The 21,039-nt window shown below is 35.5% G+C and overlaps 1 protein-coding gene across 1 annotated transcript in view; it reads left to right on the forward strand.

Annotated features, from left to right (window-relative positions):
* TEX11 (testis expressed 11) overlaps window positions 1-21,039 on the forward strand; it is a 249,949-nt gene that overhangs the window by 207,383 nt on the left and 21,527 nt on the right. Inside the window, exons 26-28 of the mRNA XM_018044046.1 lie at window positions 6,800-6,949; window positions 8,546-8,654; window positions 9,608-9,728. Coding sequence (XP_017899535.1) covers window positions 6,800-6,949; window positions 8,546-8,654; window positions 9,608-9,728 — 380 coding nt within the window. The remainder of the gene's footprint in view (window positions 1-6,799; window positions 6,950-8,545; window positions 8,655-9,607; window positions 9,729-21,039) is intronic.

The raw sequence follows: 21,039 nt of genomic DNA on the forward strand, positions 1-21,039 counted from the left end.
ATTAATTTTAATGAAGTTCAGGAATATCCAACTATATCAATAATTGTGTTATATATAAATGATATAAATCAGAGGTCAAGGCACTTTTCTTAAAGGGCCAATAATATTAATTAATATTTTAGGCTAGCAGGCCATAGGGTCTCAGACACAGCTAACTCAACTCTGCCATTACAGGAAGGAAAATAGACATAGATAATATTTAAACAAATGGACATGACTCTATTCCCATAAAACTTTATTGCCAAACAAATGGCCAGTCCACAGATTGTAGTTTGATCACACCAATTAAAACATCAAGAAAAGAAAAAAAGAATGTAAGATTGGCTAAAAAATAAACATCCAACTGCATGCTGTCTATAAGAAACTCACTTAAATATTAATATATAGATAAGTTAAAAATAAAAGGAACTGAAAATGATACACTATGCAAACATTAATCAAAAGAAAACTGGAAAAAAACTGGAATGCCTATATTAATATCATATAAGACACTATTTTTTAATATTTATTTGTTTGACTGCCTTCGGTATTAGTTGCAGAACACAGGATCTTCATTATGGCATGCAGAATCTTCCATTGTGATACACAGGCTCTTCCTTATGGCATCCAGGCATCTCTAGTCACGCACTGGCTCAGTAGTTGTGGCACATGGACTTAGTTGCCCTACTACATGTGGGATCTTAGTTCCCTGACCAGGGATTGAATCTGCATCCCCTGCACTGGAAGGCAGATTCTTAACCACTGGACCATCAGGGAGATCCCCAGAAAAGATGCTTTAAAACAAGGAATATTACTAGGGATAAGGAGGGATATAATGAAAAAGTGATCAATTAAGCATGATAACATAACTATCTTAAATGTGTAATTTACCTAATGACAGAACTTCAAAATACATGAAGCAAAAGCTGATAGAACTGAAAGGAAGACTAGATAAATCCACCCTGTGGTTGGAGACTCCAATATACTCAGTAATCAGTAGAATAAGTCAATAGATACTCAACAAGGGTGTAGAAGACATAAGTAACACTATCAGTCAACTTGATCTAATTGACATAGAATGCTCTACACCAGAATACACATTTATTTTCAGATGCATGTGGATCATTGAGCATAGACCACATTCTAAACCATAAAACAAACCAGAAAAGGGTTAAAAATATTAAAATATAAAAAGTATTTTCTCTTACCATAATGAAATTAAATGATAAATCTATAATATAAAATATATGTATGGTTTATATTTTCATTTCCAAAAATATATTTGGAAATGAAACTATACTTCTGTGCAAATACTGTACAAACATTAATCAAAAGAAAACTAGAATGCCTATATTAATATAAAATAAGACACTTTATTTTTTAATATTTATTTATTTGACTGCCTCCAATATTAGTTGCAGAACACAGGATCTTCATTATGGCATGCAGGATCTTTCATTGTGATACGCAGGCTCTTTATTATGGTATTATGATATAAAGGGAACATGTATCAACATAATTAAGGCCATTTATGATAAATTCACTCATACTCAACAAAGAAATAATGAAAGTCTTTTTTGTAAGACCAGGTACAAGACAAGGATGCCCTTTCTCACTACTTCTGTTTAATGTAGCATTGGAAGTTCTAGCCACTGCAATCAGACAAGAAAAAGAAAAGCATCCAGATAGGAAGAGAAGAAGTAAAACTCACTATTTCCAGATGACATTATACTGTATAGAAGAAACCCTAAATTCTTCAGCAAAAAACTATTAGGACTGATAAATGACTTCAGTAAAGTTGCAGGATATAAAACTAATATATGGAAATCTGTTACTTTTCTATACACTAATAATGAGCTATCAGAAAGATAAAGCAAGAAAACAATCCTGAATAAAATCGCATGAAAAGAATAAAATACCTAGGTTACTCTTCCTGGAAAATCCCATGGATGGAGGAGCCTGGTAGGCTGCAGTCCACATGGTCGCTGAGAGTTGGACGCAACTCAGTTACTTCACTTTCACTTTTCACTTTGATGCATTGGAGAAGGAAATGGCAACCCACTCCAGTGTTCTTGCTTGGAGAATCCCAGGGATGGCGGAGCCTGGTGGGCTGCCGTCTGTGGGGTCGCACAAAGTCAGACATGACTGAAGCAACTTAGCAGTAGCTTAGTAGCAGCAGGTTACTCTGAAAACTATAAAACATTGATGAAGCAATTTTAAAATTATGCAAAGAAATGGAAAGATTTTTTTCCTGTTCTTGGATTGGGATAATTAATATTGTTCAAATGTCCATACACTCAAAGTGATCTACAGATTTGAGGCAATTCTTATCAAAATACTCATGACATTTTTTACAGAACTTGAATAAATAATCCTAATATTTATATGGAACCACAAGAGACCCTGAACTGCCAAAGCAATCTTGAGAAAAAAGGACAAAACTGGGGGTATCATGCTCCCTGACTTCAGACTGTGCTCAAAGCTACAATAATCTAAACAATACGGCACTGCCAAAACAACAGACACAGATCAATGGAACAGAATAGAGAACCCAGAAATTAACCCATATACCTCTGGTCAATTAATCTATGACAGAGGAGTTAAGAACATACAATGGAGAAAAGACAGTCTCTTCAATAAGTGATGCTGGGAAAACTGTACAGCCACATGTAAAACAATGAGATTAGAACATTCTGTACACCAAATACAAAAATAAACTAAAAATGGATTAAAGACCTAAATGTAAGACCTAAAACCATAAAACTCCTAGAAGAGAACATAGGCAGAACACTCTGTGACATAAATTATAGCAATATTTTTCAAGTCTGTCTCCTAAGGCAAAAGATAAAGGCAAAAACAAATGGGGTGTAATTAAACATAAAAACTTTTGCACTGCAAAGGAAACCACTGACAAAACGAAGAGACAAGCTATGGAATGGGAGAAAATACTTGCAAAGGATATGATCAATAAGATGTTAATATCCAAAATACATACACAGCTCATACACTCAGTATATTAAAAAAAACAGCTCAATTAAAAATGGGCAGAAGTCCTAAACAGACATTTTCCCAAAGACATACAGATGTCTAACAGGCACATGAAAAGATGCTTAATATCACTAATCATTGGAGAAATGCAAATCAAGACCACAGTGAGATATACCATCTGATACCTGTCAGAATGGCTAGCCTCAAAAAGACCACAAATAACAAACATTGGTGAAGATTTGGAGAAAAGGGAACCCTTGTACACTGTTGGTGGGAATGTAAATTGAAGTTCCTCAAAAAACTAAAAATAGAACTACCATATGATCATGTAATTCCTTCCTGTGTATGTATCTGGAAAAAAAAATTCAAAATGATACATGTACCCCAATGTTCATAGCAGGATTATTTATAATAACCAAGATAGGGAAGCAACCTGTCAACAGATGAATGGATAAAGAAGATGTGGTGTGCATAAATGTGTGTGTGTGTGTATATATATACACACAATGGAATGTTGCTGTTGTTTAGTTACTAAGTGATGTCTGAATCTTTTGTGATCCCATGGACTATAGCCTGCCAGGCTTCTCTGTCCATGGGATTTCCCAGACAAGAATACTGGAGTGGGTTGCCATTTCCCTCTTCAGAGGATCTTCCCAAACCAGGGATCAAACCTACATCTCCTGCACTGGCAGTTGGATTCTTCACCACTGAGCCCACAATGGAATATTATTCAGCCATTAAAAAGAATGAAATCTGCATTTGTAATGTGGATGGACCTAGAGAATATTATACTAGTGAAATAAGTCAGGAAGAAGACAAATACTCTGTTATCCCTTACATGTGGAATCTAAAAAAAGTAAACAAACCAATGTGCATAACAACAGAAACGGATTCACAGATATAGAGAACAAACTAATGGTTACCCATGGGGAAAGTGAAGGGTGAGGGGGCAATACAGGAGTATGGGATTAACATGTACAAACTATTATATATAAAACAGACAAGCAGCAAGGATATGTTGTATAACACAGTGAAATATAGCCATCATTTTGTAATAACTTAAAATTGAATGTAGCCTGTAAAAACACTGAATCACTATGCTGTACACCTAAAACTTAACAATATTGTAAATCAACTATGCTTCAATTCTATCTTTTTCATTAAACTTTTTATTTTGTATTGGAATATAGCCAATTAACAGTGTTGTGATAGTTTCAGGTGGGTAGCAAAGGGACTCAGCCATGCATATATATATTTCCATTCTCCCCCAAACTCTCTTCCATCCAGGCTTCTACGTAACATTGAGCAGAGTTCCCTGTGCTATAGAGTAGGTCCTTGTTGGTTATCCATTTTATTTTTTCAGTTTTTTCTTTTCAAAAAAATTATTTAATTTTAATTGGAGGATAATTGCTTTACAGTATTGTATTGGTTTCTGCCATACATCAATATGAATCAGCCATAGGTATCCATATGTCCCCTCCCACTTAAGTCTCCATCCCACCCCTCTAGGTTATTACAGAGCACCTGATTTGAGCTCCCTGCATCGTACAGTAAATTTCCAGTGGCTATCTAATTTTACATATGATAATATATATTTTCAATGCTACTCTCTCAATTCATTCCATTTCCCCACCCCACCCCCATATCCACAAATCTGTTCTCTCTGTCTGTATCTGTGTCTCCATTGCTGCCTTGCAGATAGGTTCATCAGTACCATCTTTCTAGATTCCATGTGTATACATTACTATATGATATTTGTCTTTCTTACTTCACTCATATAATATATAACAGTGTGTACCTGGCCATTACAAACCCCCTATCCTTTCCCCCCATCCTTCCCCCTGGCAATCATAAGTTTATTCTCTAAGTCTGTGATTCTGTTTCTTATACTTCAGGTTTTTTTTTAATGTACTTTTAAATAATCAAATGGATCAAAGAGAAATTCGTAGGGAAAGTTAGAAATAGTTTGAAAGGAAGTAAATGAAAGCATAGCATTTAAAAATTTGGAGGTACAGCTAAAGTAGTGTTTAGATAAGAGTTTGTAGAATTAAATACCTCAGTTAGAAAAAGATCTTAAAAAAAAAGAAAAAGATCTTAAATAATCTAAGCCTTCACCTTAAAAAAACAGGAAAAATTATCAAATCGAACCACATTAAGCAGAATGAAAGGAATAATATAAGCAGACGTCAATAAGATTTAAAACAGGAAACAATTGATAAAATTGATGAAAACGCTGTTTTGTTGTTGCTGTTTGTCAGTGCAATGAGAAACCTCTAGCCAGGCAGATCAAGACACAAATTAACAATGCCAAGAATGATAGTGTAGACATCACTGCATATCCTACAGACATTACAAAAAGATAACAAGGGGATATTCTGAACAAATTTATGCCCATTAATTTGAAGGGTTAGATGAGACTGACAAATTCCTTTGAAAGTCAAACTACCAAAACTCCCACAAGAAGAAACAGATAACTTGAATTGTCCTATACCCATTGAATTCATAGTTTAACAGATTTTAACCAGGTGAAATTTGTCCTGGTTTCAACATTATAAACTCAGTTAATTCACCATATCAACAGATTAAGTGACAAGATTCAATATCCATTTATTATAGAAACTCTCAACTAAACAGGAATAGTAGGGAAGTTCCTTAACCTGATAAAAACCATCCATAAAAAATAAAACCAAAACCAAAAAAAAAAATAAAAATAAAAAATAAAACCTACAGCTAATATCATTTTAATGATGAAAGATTGAATACTTTCCCTTTAAGGATGTAAACAAATCAAGAATATCTAGTCTCACTACTCCTGGTCATCATCATCCTGGTGGTTCTAACCAATGCAGTAAGGCAAGCAAAAGAGTGGGAAAAGATGCGTAGAGTGAAAAAGATCAAATAAAACTATCTGTATTTGCAGAGGACACATAATTCTCTATATAGAAAATCCAAAGAATCTACCAAAAGAGTTACAGGAACTAGTAAATGAACTAAGCAAGTCACAGGATACAGGTCAATATTCAAAAGATGGTTATAGTTCTGCATGCTGTCACTGATGTTCAATAATAAAAATAACAATCAGTAGTGATAGAAGTCAAAATAGTTGTTAACTCTGCAAAGGTGTTGTTAACTCTGCAAAGGTGGTATTAACTCGAAAGGAGCATGAGTGTTGGAAGTGTTCTTTATCATGATTTGGGTAGTGGTTATATGGGTTTTAACAGACATAAAAATTCACTGTTTTAAGATTTAAAATTCACACTTTTAAGATTAATACACTTGTTTATTGTATATATGCTATACCTCAAAACTTTTGAAAATGTTCAGTCTAATAAGGGTGATTGGAAACCAACTCACATAGTATGATATATGCCACCTGATATAGATTGTGCTCATGGTGATAACCAAAAAATAAATATTACTGACTGACTAAGTGAAACAGTTTGGAAACTTTCCCTAACTTAGTTTAAAATAAAACTACAGTTGTTTTATATTGCACTGGATCTTCTGGTTAACTCAGTCATTATAGTACGGCAGACAAACATTATATTTGAATTAGATAGCAGCAGGAGTTTTCCAGGCTATTTAGAAATATCATGGCAATAATTTCAGGAAATGTAGACAACTTCAGTGAATGCATTTCAGGGTGTGAAAGTATTGGTACGTTTATAGATTTAAAAATGTAAAAGATGTATCTAAAGAAGCTGAGATAACCTCAAATTGTAAGTAGAATTAATTTTCCTCAATAGGAAAATCTCCCCAGAAGAGAGATTAGAATAGGAGAGAATAATGAAATGTAATCACAGAGAATGTTGCATTTTTGCCTCTTTCTTAGGGGACTTCTCAAGAGATCCATGCGAGACATTGCTTCTGCTGTATGAATTTGAAGTGAGAGCCAAACTGAGTGACCCATTACTGGACCACTTCCTGGAACCAGTGTGGGAACTACCTCACTTAGAAAGTAAAGCATTTGAAACAATTGCGGGTAAGAGCTAAATTTTCTTTTTGGAAGGCTGGTACCCATTTAAATCATACTACATTTTTCTTTCTTCTCTCTATTCTCTCTTTCATCCAGGTGGGAAGCATTGTATCCCCATAGAACTTTGTTCTCCTTCTCTAATAGCATTCTTGAACTATTCTGTATTACAATCATTTGTGTTTATCTTATTCTTTATATGAAATTATAAGCTCCTTAGAATCATGAGTAATAATTACTTACATTTGTTGTACTTACAAACCCTAGCAATGTGCATTGCTCATAATAGGTACTTATATTTATTTTGTGTAGAATCAAATAATGTAACTACACAATAGGGATAGTAGCTCAAACTTAAGAAAGTTTGCTCAGCTAGCTAGAAATAGATAATCAGCTGCTTCACTAATCAAAGGTGATACAATCTTAGTTATTTATTAAAGTGTACAGAGAAATATTGGTGATACTTTGAACATAATTGCCAATCTCAAATTTTTCATTGGGCTATAAGTGGTATTTGGGGACTCAGCCTCTGTGGGGATATACTGCAAGACATGGCCTAATTATCTTCCCTTTATATCTTTCACCCTCCTCAGGAACCTGTATATGGCAATAAAGGTATTGGATAGCCCCAAATGTACAAGAGTCACATTTGGCTTTCCTTGTCTTGCCAAGACAAAATTTCTAGGAGCATGGAGCTGGTGGTGTATACCTTATAGCCATGTGATGGTGACCACTGCTCCTTGTATAATGGAACTCCAATTCTAGAGGCCTGTTGAATGCATCTAGAAGTTTTGAGAGTTTTATCTTTGATATGTACTCTTATGCCAAGTGTTTCCCGTTTTTAATATTAGATAGAAACAGTATATTGTAGTAAAAATCTGGGATTTTTTTTCATTAGTTCTGAGCTCAGATCAAGTGTAGAAATTTTCATAGTTATAAAGGTCTATAGTAAAACCTTTTCATCATTGCTCAGAACTGATCAGCATTTCATACATACATACCCTCAGTCCACTCTCATTCACCCACCAGTAAGTTCTCAGTTACCACTGTCACCTTTACACACGCACACCTTATTGTTTTAAAAACATTATTCTTTTGCTTTTTGGAACTATGAAGATCATGCATCTGGTAAACTAAGAGGTTTTCTGATGTTCAGATTTGACTACGTTCATTATTGATCCACTTCAGTAAAAACAGATCATGGAGAATATAAATGTGTTTTTGATTAGTACCTTTTTACTGATCTGCTTTCTGTTTTTTCTTCATGTGCCCCTCCTTCATTTTGGTTCATAAGATTATTACTTCACCTATATGACTATGTGCTGAGTACAGTAGGTTCTCTGTTGATGTTTACTGGGGAGGGGGGGAAATATGTATATATATATAACCTAGTGATCCTACCATGTTACTCTGCCCAGAAAGTAGAAACTATCTCTGAAAGCCACTGCGGATTCATCATATTATGAAATTCATTTTTGGAGTTTTGTGTTTGTTTTTGTATCTGTTTCCGGTCAGTTTCATTAGAGAAAACAAGTTGTAACCTAGGATGAAAACTCAATGGATGAGATTATGATGTTCACAATCTTTTTGCTTCCCTTCTTACAGCATTAGCAATGGAAATGCCTGCATGCTATCCTTCTATTGCTCTGAAGGCCTTGAAAAAGGCTTTGTTTTTCCACAAAAGGAAGGAATCAATTGATGTTTTGGGATACAGGTTGGTAAATATAATTCAACACAGAATCCTAGCTTTTGATAGCCAAAAGTGCTGTAATTAGTGTCCCATTTGTTATCAGTCATACTCAACTGGTGCAAAAGATGATTGGGGTACTCTTGTAACTCTTGGACTAAAAAGTCCTCAGCTCTCAGAACAGCTCCATGTTTAGAGTTTTGCTACAGACCAAGGCAAGGTGAAGGAATCTGATTGTCCCAAAGGAGAAAAAGAAGGAGAAAATTACTACTTTTTGTGAGTCTTTATATATAATAAAATTATTGATTAAGTGTTGATACCTTTCTTTTAGTACTAAATATGCCGATTGTATGGAAAAGTACAAAGATTAATATAACAAGCACCAATGTATCCACTGCTCAAATTTAACAGATACTAACATTTTGGCACGTTTGCCTTGTATTTTTTTCTAAGCACCTTTCTTTAAGGACCAATAAGTGCTGTACATAATATAAAATAATATTTATTGGAAATTTTATGTTCTCTATTCCTAGACATGGGGGGAAAATAGATATTGTGTGATTTTTCTCTGGAAAACTTCATAACAGTCTTCCTTTTCTGAGACATGAGAGACAGTTCTCCTGGAATTATTCCCAGTTTAAATCCAATTCCCTTTCCCCATTTGAGAATGTAATGAGATGCTTTAAAGTGCATGTAGATTAAACCAGCTCATAAAATATAGTAAACAGACACAACTCCTTAGTTCAGGAAACTAAAAAAAAGTGAAAGACAGCCATAGGCATAATAAAATGAAGGATTGGTCAGCCCCTTTTATATCTTCAAAAATCTGTCGTTGAGCTTGGAGGCCAGATAAAATTGAAGGAAGAACAGACGTGTTTTGAAGCTCTTAGTCTGGGATGAGGTCCAGATTTTACTTGTCTGAGCCATGAAGTCAATGATTTCTTTCCTTATGGGATGAGTTTTCTCTTTTTGATTTTCAGCAAATGTATGCACAGCTTGGTTAACCTCTTAGTGCCAGATGGGGTGCCGAATACAGAACTCTGTCCCATGGAAGAAATTTGGGGCAATTTTGAAGATGCTCTGATCTTTATTAGCCAAACTGTAAGTCAAACAATATTTAACTTTAAGCTAATTTTAAAGAACTGAGTTGTCTTGTGTATTAGAAATTACATAGAATAATGCTTTTTGATGTGAGTTTTATGGTGAATAAATTCCATTTTAAAATGTGGTTACATACTATAAAATTTCCCTGGGTTTGTGAAATGTAAATATTAATAGTTAAAAGTAGAAAATTTCTAATACAAGTCCAAGTGTACTATGGAATAGGTCAAAGTGTACCATCTGGCATTTTTAATTATTTTGTATTTTCAAATCTGGTAGAATTGTTATTTCCTTGTGGTCATACTAACTCTTTGGAAAAGTTTATTGTTATTCCTGCCACTTCTGAGACAGGTAATAGAGTGGAAGGAACACTGAAGATGACCTATATTTTAGTTCCTTCTCTGCTGATTTTCTCTTCAGTGCAGGTTTAATTCAGTAATTTTCAAATTAGCTTTATTAAGATGTAATTTACATACCACAAAATTCACTCATTGTGTATAGCTCTGTGATTTTTAGCAAATTTATAGTTACGCAACTGTCGCCATACTCCAGTTTTAGAGTATTTCCATTACCCACAGAAGTTTACCATTGCCTGTTTGCAGTTAATCGCTACTTCCATTTTCAGGTCCAGGGAACCACTGATCTACTTTTTATCTATTTTCTCTTTCTAGATACTTCATATAAATGAAATCATACTTGTGACCTCTTGTGTCTGGCTTCTTTCAATTTAGCTTACTGTTTTTGAGGTTCACCCATGCTGTAGCTTGTATCAGTAATGTAAAAGAATAGCCTTTTTATTGCTGAGTAAATAGAATACTATTCTGTTGAATGAATCAGTATGCCACATTTTGTTCACTAGTTGGTAAATACTTTGTTTCCACTTTATGGCTATAATAAATAATGCTACTATAAACATTTGTGGATAAGTCTTTGTTTTCAAGGGTTTTTAATTCTCTAGAGTATGTGAATTAATAAGTTATATGGTAATGCTCTATATTTAACTTTTGAGGAACTGCAGTCTGTTTCCCAAAGTTGTTGATCAATTTTACGTTCCTACCAGCAGTGTATGAGAGTTCCAATTTCTTCACATCCTTATCAGCTCTTTTATTGTCCACATTCTTTTATTATAGCCATCCTACTGGGTATGTAATAGTAGCACATTGTGGTTTTTATTTGAACTGCCTTGGTAGCTAACACTGTTGATCTTTTTTTCATGTGCTTATTGACCATTTGTTCTTTGGAAAGATACCTATTCAATTATTTTCCCATTTTAAAAATTGGATTCTCAGTGAGTTTTAAGAGTTCTTTATGTATTCTAGATACAAATCCTTTATCAAATATACTATTTGTAAGTATTATCTCCCAGGCTCTGGCTTGTCTTTTCATTTTTTAGTGGCATTATTTAAAACGCAAATGTTCTGAATTTTGATGAAGCCCAATTTGTCATCTTTTCTTTTATGGGTCATGTTTTTAGTCATGATAAGAAGTCTTTGCCTATTCCAAAATTACAAAGATTTTCTTCTATTTTTTTCTTGTAGCTTTTATACTCTTATTTCGTACATGTTGGTCTATGATTCATTTTGAGTTAATTTTTGTTGATGGTGTATGAGGTAAGGGTCTATATGGTTTCTTGTTTGTTTTTGCACAAGGTTATTCCTCTTCTGCTGTTTGACTTTAGTTTTCTCATGTAAAATGGAAATAATAACTTTCTCTTACTCCTACACTGAGGTTCTAAGGATCAACTGAAATAATAATATGTGTTGTGAACTTTAGCAGCTCATATACATGTAAGGTAGTATTGGTATTGTAAGGGAGCTATAAAATATTAAGAAGGTTAAATGGCCTGCTTAAAGTCACACAAAAAGTCATTATTTGAGCCCATGTTAATATACAAGGATCCTGACTTGCCCAACTGCTTCTTCATATACAAATGTCTGCAAACCACAACAGATGGTGGAATAATATAGCAGGGTGACAACCTGGTACACACTAGCATCGTCTTACAGAAACCCAGAATTCTGGAACTATGTAATTATGGCCAGTGTGAATTTAAGTTTAAAAAAAAACTTCAGCATTGAACATTTTGGAGATACATATATCTTTTTTTCCCTCATCTTAACTTCCTTTTGGAAGAAGAAATAATTTCTAAGCCATGAGCCTCATCTGGACCTTCAGATGTGTCTGCCATAGTAACAAATACAAACTAAAATTAAATTGTACTATAAATTCAAATTGATCAGTTTCCATAGTCTCTATATAAGGCCAGAACTGCTCTGAGCATTTTGTTTTTGCTACTTTTATTCTGTCCAATGTATTACTGTTCCATCTCTCTGACTCTTGAATTACCTGTTAGATTAATATTTTTGCACTTTTTTGACCAGTCTCCCATCCATAATTGTTAATTCTCTGAAGCATGATGGAATAGTTAGCTTTTTATGCAGATATTTAATAACCCTTCATCTCCTTATATAGTATATGTTGGTTTTTACTGTTTGATTGAATGTGGTGTGCACTCCTTTTGTTTTAAAGGCTGGGGAAAAAATTTGCCCTTGTTTGACTTTTCTGAGGACCAGTCATTCATTCATTATTTATTAAGCAGATAACCTTTATCAAGTATGTCCATACAGTGGCAAAATGGCTGTTGCACAAACATAAAACCTCAGGCCCACAGTATGATGCTTTACATTTTACAGTGCATTCTTACATCCATTATTTCATTTGACCACCCCACCCAATAATTCTATGAAGCAGGCAATACGTATTATCCTTGATTTACAAATGAGAGAATTTTTAAGATTCAAAAATGTCAAGTTACCAATTTGCCTAAGTTTGTATGACTAGTGAACGAAAGAATTAGAACTGTCTGACCTCAATTTTAGAACTCTTTCCACCAGAACTCATCTTATTTATCTGCTCTTGCTAGGAATTTCAGTTCAAGTTGGTATTTAGTATACTTTGTACCTAATCTTATATCCTAAAGATTTTCTCCTCTTTTTTAAAGTTTTATATTTTACATTTAAGTTCATAATACATTTCAAGTTAATTTTTGTATGAGTTGTGAGATTTAGGTTGAGGTTCATTTTCGCCTATGATATCCAGTTGTCCTAGCACCATTTGTTGACAAGGCTGTCTTTGCTCCATTAAATTGTTTTTGTACTTTTGACAAAAATCAGTTGGATATATTTATGTGAGTCTGTTACTGGGTTCTTCATTTTCCCTATGTGTTAATCCTTCTGTCAGTACCATACAGTCCTGATTACTATGTCTTAAAAGCAAGTAGAATGATTGCCCCAACTTTATTGTTCTATTGCATAATTGTTATAAGCTGTCTAGTTCCATTGCCTTTGTATATTCATTTTAGAGTAATCTCTAAATCTGCAAAAATTCCTCCTGGGATTTTGATAGGAATTGCATTAAACTGTATTTGATTCCTAGGACTGCTATAACAAATTGCCACAAACTGGGTAACTTATAGTAGGAGAAATTTATTCTCTCAGAGTTCTGGAGGCTAGAAATCTGAAAATCAAGGTGTCAGCAGGGTGTACTCTCTCCATAGGCTCTATGGGGAGGATCCTTCTTTGCCGCTTCCTGTCTTTGGTGGTTGCTGTCAAACCTTGGCATTCCTTGGCTTATAGATTTATCACTCCAGTCTCTGTCACCACATGGCATTCTCCCCATCTGTCTGTCTTTCTGTTTTTCTCATAAGTGTACATCCGTTACTGGATTAAGGGGTCACTCTACTTCAGTATGATCTCAACTTAATTACATCTGTAGTGACCCTATTTCCAAATATGGTCATATGATGAGGTACCAGGAAGGACATGAATTTGGAGGGGGAGCTACATCCAACCTGGTACACTATATATCAAAAATTGACATCTTAAATTACATGTCAGTTTTTAAAGAGTTGATGCCTTTATTATATTGAATCTTCCAACCCATGAACAGGATATGTCTCTTCATTTATTTAGATTCTTTATTTCTTTCATCAGCATTATATAATTTTCAACATACAAATCCCATATATGTGTTGTTAGATTTACATCTAAGTGTTGTGGGGGTTGTAGGTTTTTTTTGAGTGATTGTAAATGGTGTCCATGTGTTAATTTCTAGTATGAAGAAATACAATTGACTTGAAGATTCCTTAGGATTTTCTGTGTAAACAACCATCTAGTCTTCAGATAAGGATAGTTTTATTTCTTACTTTCCGATCAATATGCCTTCTCTTTCCCTTTCTTGCCTTACCGTACAGACTAGAACTTTCAGCACCATGTTAGTAAGAGTGATGAAAGTGGATATTCTTGCCTTGTTCACTATCTTAGAAAACACTCAGTGTTTCACCATTAAGTATAATGTTAGCCATAGGATTTTTGTAGAGGCTCTTGATCAAGTTAAGAAAGTTCTCCCTTATTCCTTTTTTTCTGAGTTTCATGAATGAGTATAGAATTTTGTCGCATGCTTTTCATGTACCAATTGATATGAGCATGTGATTTTTCTTCTTTAAATTGTTAATATGAGGGGTTATATTGACTGATTTAAAATATTAAACCAGCCTTGCATTGTTGGAATAAACTCCACGTGGTCATAGTGTAAATTCCTTTTATATATTGCTAAATTCTGTTTGCCAGCATATTGTTAAGGTTTTTTCCTATATTCATGAGGGATATTGTTTGGTAGTATTTTTTTACCTGTACAGTCTTTGGTTTTGATATCAGAATAATACTAGATTCATAAAATTTAATATTTTTGGAAAATAGAATCTATGTGTAGAATCTATGTCAGTCTTTTCTAAATGTTTGGTAGAATTCTGCAGTTTAGCTAGAGATTCTTTCCAAGAATTTTAAAACTACAAATTCCATTTCCTTAATAATTATAAAGCTGTTCACATTATCTATTTTATATTGGGTGATGTGTGGTAATTTATATTTTCATTGAAGTGACCTGTTTCTTCTAAGTTGTCAAATTTAGGTGTATAGGCATTATTATTCCTTTATTATTATTTTGATGCGTGCAGTGTCTGTAGTGGTATCTACTGTTTTGTTTCTGATGTTTATAATTTAAATCTTCCTTTTTTCTCTGTCATTCTTGCCTAGAGTTAGTAAATTCTATTTACCTTTTTAAAGAACTATCTCCTCCAATGATTTTCTCTACTGACTTTGTGTTTTCAGTCTCATTAATTTATGCTCTTATCTTTATTATTTATTTCCTTTACTTGCTTTGCATTTAGTTTGCTCTTCTTTTCTAGCTTCTTGAGAACGTAAATTAATTTGTGATTTTTCTTCTTTTCTAATGTATGCATTTAGTGCTGTAAATTTCCCTCACTGTACTACTTTAGCTGTAGCCCACAAATTTTGCTATATTGTATTTTCATTTTCATTTACCTCAGTGTATTTTTTTTTATTTCCCTTGAGACTTCCTCTTTAATCCATAGGTTACTTTGGATTTTCCTATTATCTTTCTGTTATTAAATTCTAGCTTTGTTCCACTGTGGTCAGAGAACACAACTTGTATAATTTCAGTTATTTAAAATTTTTGAGATTTTTTTATGGCCCTGGATATGATCTAACTTACCAAATGTTCCATGGGCACTTGAAAAGAATGTGTATTCTGCTGTTGTTGGGAAGAGTATTCTATAAATGTTGATTAGATCTCTCTGGTTAATGGTGTCACCAAGTTCTTGTATATATTTCCTTATTTTCTGGCTAATTGTTCTATTATTTGTTGAGTAAATATGTTGAAATATTCGACTGTAAGTGTGAAGTTGCCTAGCTTTTCTCACGCTTAACTGGTTTTTGCTTCACGTATTTTGTGACTGTTATTGGATGCATACACATTTATGATTGCCATGTCGTCTTTGTGGATTTCACCTTTTATCATTGTATAATGTCCCTCTATATCATTAGTAATTTTCTTTGCTCTGAAATCTACAATAACTAATATTAATATTGCAACTCTATCTATCCTTTGATTAATGTTTACATAATATACCTATTTCCATCCTTTTACTTTCAACCTTCCTATTTGAAGTAAATTTTTTGTAGACAACATATAAAAAACATGTTTCTTTCATCTACTTTGCCAATCTCTCTTTTTGAATGTTCCCTTTTTTATTAAAAGTTTCAGGTATACATTATAATTCAACATTGGCATACACTACAAAGTGTTTACCCCAAAAAGCATAGTTACCATTTATCACCATACAGTTGGCTCCCTTGACTCCTTTTGCCCAGTTCCCAGTGCTCTTCCCCTCTGGTAACCACCAGTATAGTCTCTATATCTATGAATTTGTTTTGTTTTTATTTTTTAGATTCTACATATGAGTGAAATCATAGCATATTTTTTTCTTAAGACTCATTTAACATAATATTCTCAATGCATGTTATCACGAATGGAAGATGTATTGTTTTTTATGGCTGAATAGCATTACATTGTGTCTACATGTGGAATGCTACTCAGCCATAAAAAATAATAAATGCTGCAATGAACATGGGGTACATATATTATATCATTTTTAATTATTGTTTCATATTCTTGGGATAAATTCCCAAAGTGGAATAGTTGGATAACATGATAAACCTATTCTAAAGTTTTAAAATAATCACCATACTGTTTTCCATAATAACTGCACATTCCAACCAACAGTGCACAAAGGTTGTTTTTTCTCTATGTGCTCTCTAACACTTGTTGTCTTTTTGATAATAGCCATTTTAATAGATATGAGGTAATATCTCATTGTGATTTTGACTTTCACTTCTCTAATAATGATGTTGAGCATCATTTCATGTACCTATTGGGCATCTGTACATATCCTTTAGAAAAACGTCTACTCAGGTCCTCTGCCCATTTTTGTGTTTTGTTTTGTTTCCTCTGCTCATTTTTAAATCAACTTTGTTTTTTTTTGAGTTGTATGAGTTGTTTATATATTTTGGATATTAACCCTTTATCAGGTATATGATTTATAAATATCTTCCCCAATTCAGTAGGTTGCTTTTGTGTTTTGATGATGATTTCCTTTACTGTAAAGAAGCTTTTTAGGTTGATGTAGTCCCATTTGTTTGTTTTTTGTTTTCCTTGTCTTTGGAGACTGATCCACAAAAACATCACTAAGACCGATATTAGTGAGTTTAACGCCTATGCTTTCTTCTAAGACGTTTATGGTTTCAGGTCTTACATTCAAGCCTTTAATCCATTTTGAGTTCATTTTTGTGTATGGTGTAAGATAGTGTCTCAGCTCAGTTCAGTTCAGTCACTCAGTCGTGTCAGACTCTTTGCAACCCCATGAATCGCAGCACGCCAGGCCTCCCTGTCCATCACCAACTCCCGGAGTTCACTCAAACTCATGTCCATCGAGTCGGTGATGCCATCCAGCCATCTCATCCAGTCGTCCCCTTCTCCTCCTGCCCCCAATCCATCCCAGCATCAGTGTCTTTTCCAGTGAGTCAACTCTTTTATTTTTTTATTTTTTTATTTTTTTTAAATTTTAAAATCTTTAATTCTTACATACGTTCCCAAACATGAACCCCCCTCCCACCTCCTTCCCCACAACATCTCTCTGGGTCATCCCCATGCACCAGCCCCAAGCAAGCTGCACCCTACGTCAGACATGGACTGGCGATTCAATTCTTACATGACAGTATACATGTTAGAATTCCCATTCTCCCAAATCATCCCACCCTCTCCCTCTCCCTCTGAGTCCAAAAGTCTGGTATACACATCTGTGTCTTTTTTCCTGTCTTGCATACAGGGTCGTCATTGCCATCTTCCTAAATTCCATATATATGTGTTAGTATACTGTATTGGTGTTTTTCTTTCTGGCTTACTTCACTCTGTATAATTGGCTCCAGTTTCACCCATCTCATCAGAACTGATTCAAATGAATTCTTTTTAATGGCTGAGTAATACTCCATTGTGTATATGTACCACAGCTTTCTTATCCATTCATCTGCTGATGGACATCTAGGTTGTTTCCATGTCCTGGCTGTTATAAACAGTGCTGCGATGAACATTGGGGTACATGTGTCTCTTTCCATTCTGGTTTCCTCGGTGTGTATGCCCAGAAGTGGGATTGCTGGGTCATAAGGTAGTCCTATTTGCAATTTTTTAAGGAATGAGGTGGCCAAAGTATTGGAGTTTCAGCTTTAGCATCAGTCCTTCCAGTGAACACCCAGGACTGGTCTCCTTTAGGATGGACTGGTTGGATCTCCTTGCAGTCCAAGGCTCTCCAGAGTCTTCTCCAACACCACAGTTCAAAAGCATCGATTCTTCAGCGCTCAGATTTCTTCACAGTCCAACTCTCACATCCATACATGACCACTGGAAAAACCATAGCCTTAACTAGATGGACCTTTGTTGGCAAAGTAATGTCTCTGCTTTTGAATATGCTATCTAGGTTGGTCATAACTTTCCTTCCAAGGAGTAAGCGTCTTTTAATTTCATGGCTGTAGTCACCATCTGCAGTGATTTTGGAGCCCCCAAAAATAAAGTTTGACACTGTTTCCACTGTTTCCCCATCTACTTCCCATGAACTGATGGGACCAGATGCCATGATCTTTGTTTTCTGAATGTTGAGCTTTAAGCCAACCTTTTCACTTTCCTCTTTCACTTTCATCAAGAGGCTCTTTAGCTCCTCTTCACTTTCTGCCGTAAGGGTGGTGTCATAGTTTCACTCTGTTGCATGTGGCTGTCCAGCATTCTCAATGCCACTTATTGAAAAGACTGTCCTTTCTCCGTTCTCTGCTCCTTTGTTGTAAATTAATTGTCTATGGTGGTTTGGTGGATTAGTTGCTAAGTCATGTCTGACTCTTGTGACACCATGGACTGTAACCTGCCAAGCTCCTCTGTCCATGGGATTTTCCAGGCAAGAATGCTGGAGTGGATTGCCATTTCCTTCTTCAGGGGATCTTCCCAACCCAGGAATCAAACCCGAGTCTCCTGCATTGCAGGTAGATTTGAAAAGTTGTTGAACCACCCAAAGACTCTGGGATTCTTGGCCTCCAGAGGAGATTTCAATCTGGGGCCAGAGACGAGGCTTGATCGCTCAGAGGTTTTGTGTAATAAAGTTTTATTAAAGCATAACGGAGATAGAGAAAGCTTCTGACATAGACATCAGAAGGGGGTAGAAAGAGTACCCACTTGCTTAGTGTTAGCAGTGGAGTTATATACTCTCCAATGAATCCAAAGAATGTCTCAAGGTGGTAAAGACCTCACCAGACCTACTCCCATAATTTACATTTTAAGATAACAGAATTAGCCAGAAGGTTTAATCCGGAGACTGTCCTCAGGCAGGATACATTATTGTTGTATGATCCTTGTAAAGACCAGGCCTACTCCCATAATTTACATTTTAAAATGACAAGATTCAGTTCAATTCAGTTCAGTCACTCAGTCGTGTCCGACTCTTTGCAACCCCATGAATTGCAGCACGCCAGACCTCCCTGTCCATCACCAACTCCCAGAGTTCACTCAGACTCGCGTCCATCGAGTCAGTGATGCCATCCAGCCATCTCATCCTCTGTCGTCCCCTTCTCCTCCTGCCCCCAATCCTTCCCAGCATCAGAGTCTTTTCCAGTGAGTCAATTCTTCGTATGAGGTGGCCAAAGTACTAGAGTTTCAGCTTTAGCATCATTCCTTCCAAAGAAATCCCAAGGCTGATCTCCTTCAGAATGGACTGGTTGGATCTCCTTGCAGTCCAAGGGACTCTCAAGAGTCTTCTCCAACACCACAGTTCAAATGCATCAATTCTTCGGCGCTCAGCCTTCTTCACAGTCCAACTCTCACATCCATACATGACCACAGGAAAAACCATAGCCTTGACTAGACGGACCTTAGTCGGCACAGTAATGTCTCTGCTTTTGAATATGCTATCTAGGTTGGTCATAACTTTTCTTCCAAGGAGTAAGCGTCTTTTAATTTCATGGCTGCAGTCACCATCTACAGTGATTTTGGAGCCCCCAAAAATAAAGTCTGTCACTGTTTCCACTGTTTCCCCATCTGTTTCCCATGAAGTGATGGGACCAGATGCCATGATCTTTGTTTTCTGAATGTTGAGCTTTAAGCCAACGTTTTCACTCTCCTCTTTCACTTTCATCAAGAGGCTTTTTAGTTCCTCTTCCCTTTCTGCCATAAGGGTGGTGTCATCTGCATATCTGAGGTGATTGATATTTCTCCTGGCAATCTTGATTCCAGCTTGTGTTTCTTCCGGTCCAGCGGTTCTCATGATGTACTCTGCATATAAGTTAAATAAGCAGGGTGACAATATACAACCTTGACGTACTCCTTTTCCTATTTGGAAACAGTCTGTTGTTCCATGTCCAGTTCTAACTGTTGCTTCCCCACCTGCATATAGGTTTCTCAAGAGGCAGGTCAGGTGGTCTGGTATTCCCATCTCTCTCAGAACCTTCTGCAGTTTATTGTGATCCACACAGTCAAAGGCTTTGGCATAATCAATAAAGCAGAAATAGATGTTTTTCTGGAACTCTCTTGCTTTTTCCATGATCCAGCAGATGTTGGCAATTTGATCTCTGGTTCCTCTTCCTTTTCTAAAACCAGCTTGAACATCAAGGAGTTCACGGTTCACGTATTGCTGAAGCCTGGCTTGGAGAATTTTGAGTATTACTTCGGTAGTGTGTGAGATGAGTGCAACTGTGCAGTAGTTTGAGCATTCTTTGGCATTGGCTTTCTTTGGAATTGGAATGAAAAAAGACCTTTTCCAGTCCTGTGGCCACTGCTGAGTTTTCTAAATTTGCTGGCATATTGAGTGCAGCACTTTCACAGCATCATCTTTTAGGATTTGAAATAGCTCAACTAGAATTCTATCACCTCCACTAGCTTTGTTCATAGTGTTGCTTCCTAAAGCCCACTTGACTTCACATTCCAGGATGTCTGGCTCTAGATGAGTGATCACACCATCGTGATTATCCGATTCATGAAGATCTTTTTTGTACAGTTCTGTGTATTCTTGCCACCTCTTCTTAATATCTTCTGCTTCTGTTACGTCCATACCATTTCTGTCCTTTATCGAGCCCATCTTTGCATGAAATGTTCCCTTGGTATCTCTGATTTTCCTGAAGAGATCTCTAGTCTTTCCCATTCTGTTCTTTTCCTCTATTTCTTCGCACTGATTGCTGAAGAAGGCTTTCTTATGTCTTCTTGCTATTCTTTGGAACTCTGCATTCAGATGCTTATATCTTTCCTTTTCTCCTTTGCTCTTCTTTTCGCAGCTATTTGTAAGGCCTCCCCAGACAGCCATTTTGGTTTTTTGCATTTCTTTTCCATGGGGATGGTCTTGATTCCTGTCTCCTGTACAATGTCA

Source organism: Capra hircus (genome assembly GCF_001704415.2).
Source record: "Capra hircus breed San Clemente chromosome X unlocalized genomic scaffold, ASM170441v1, whole genome shotgun sequence".
Classification (NCBI taxonomy): Eukaryota; Metazoa; Chordata; class Mammalia; order Artiodactyla; family Bovidae; genus Capra; species Capra hircus.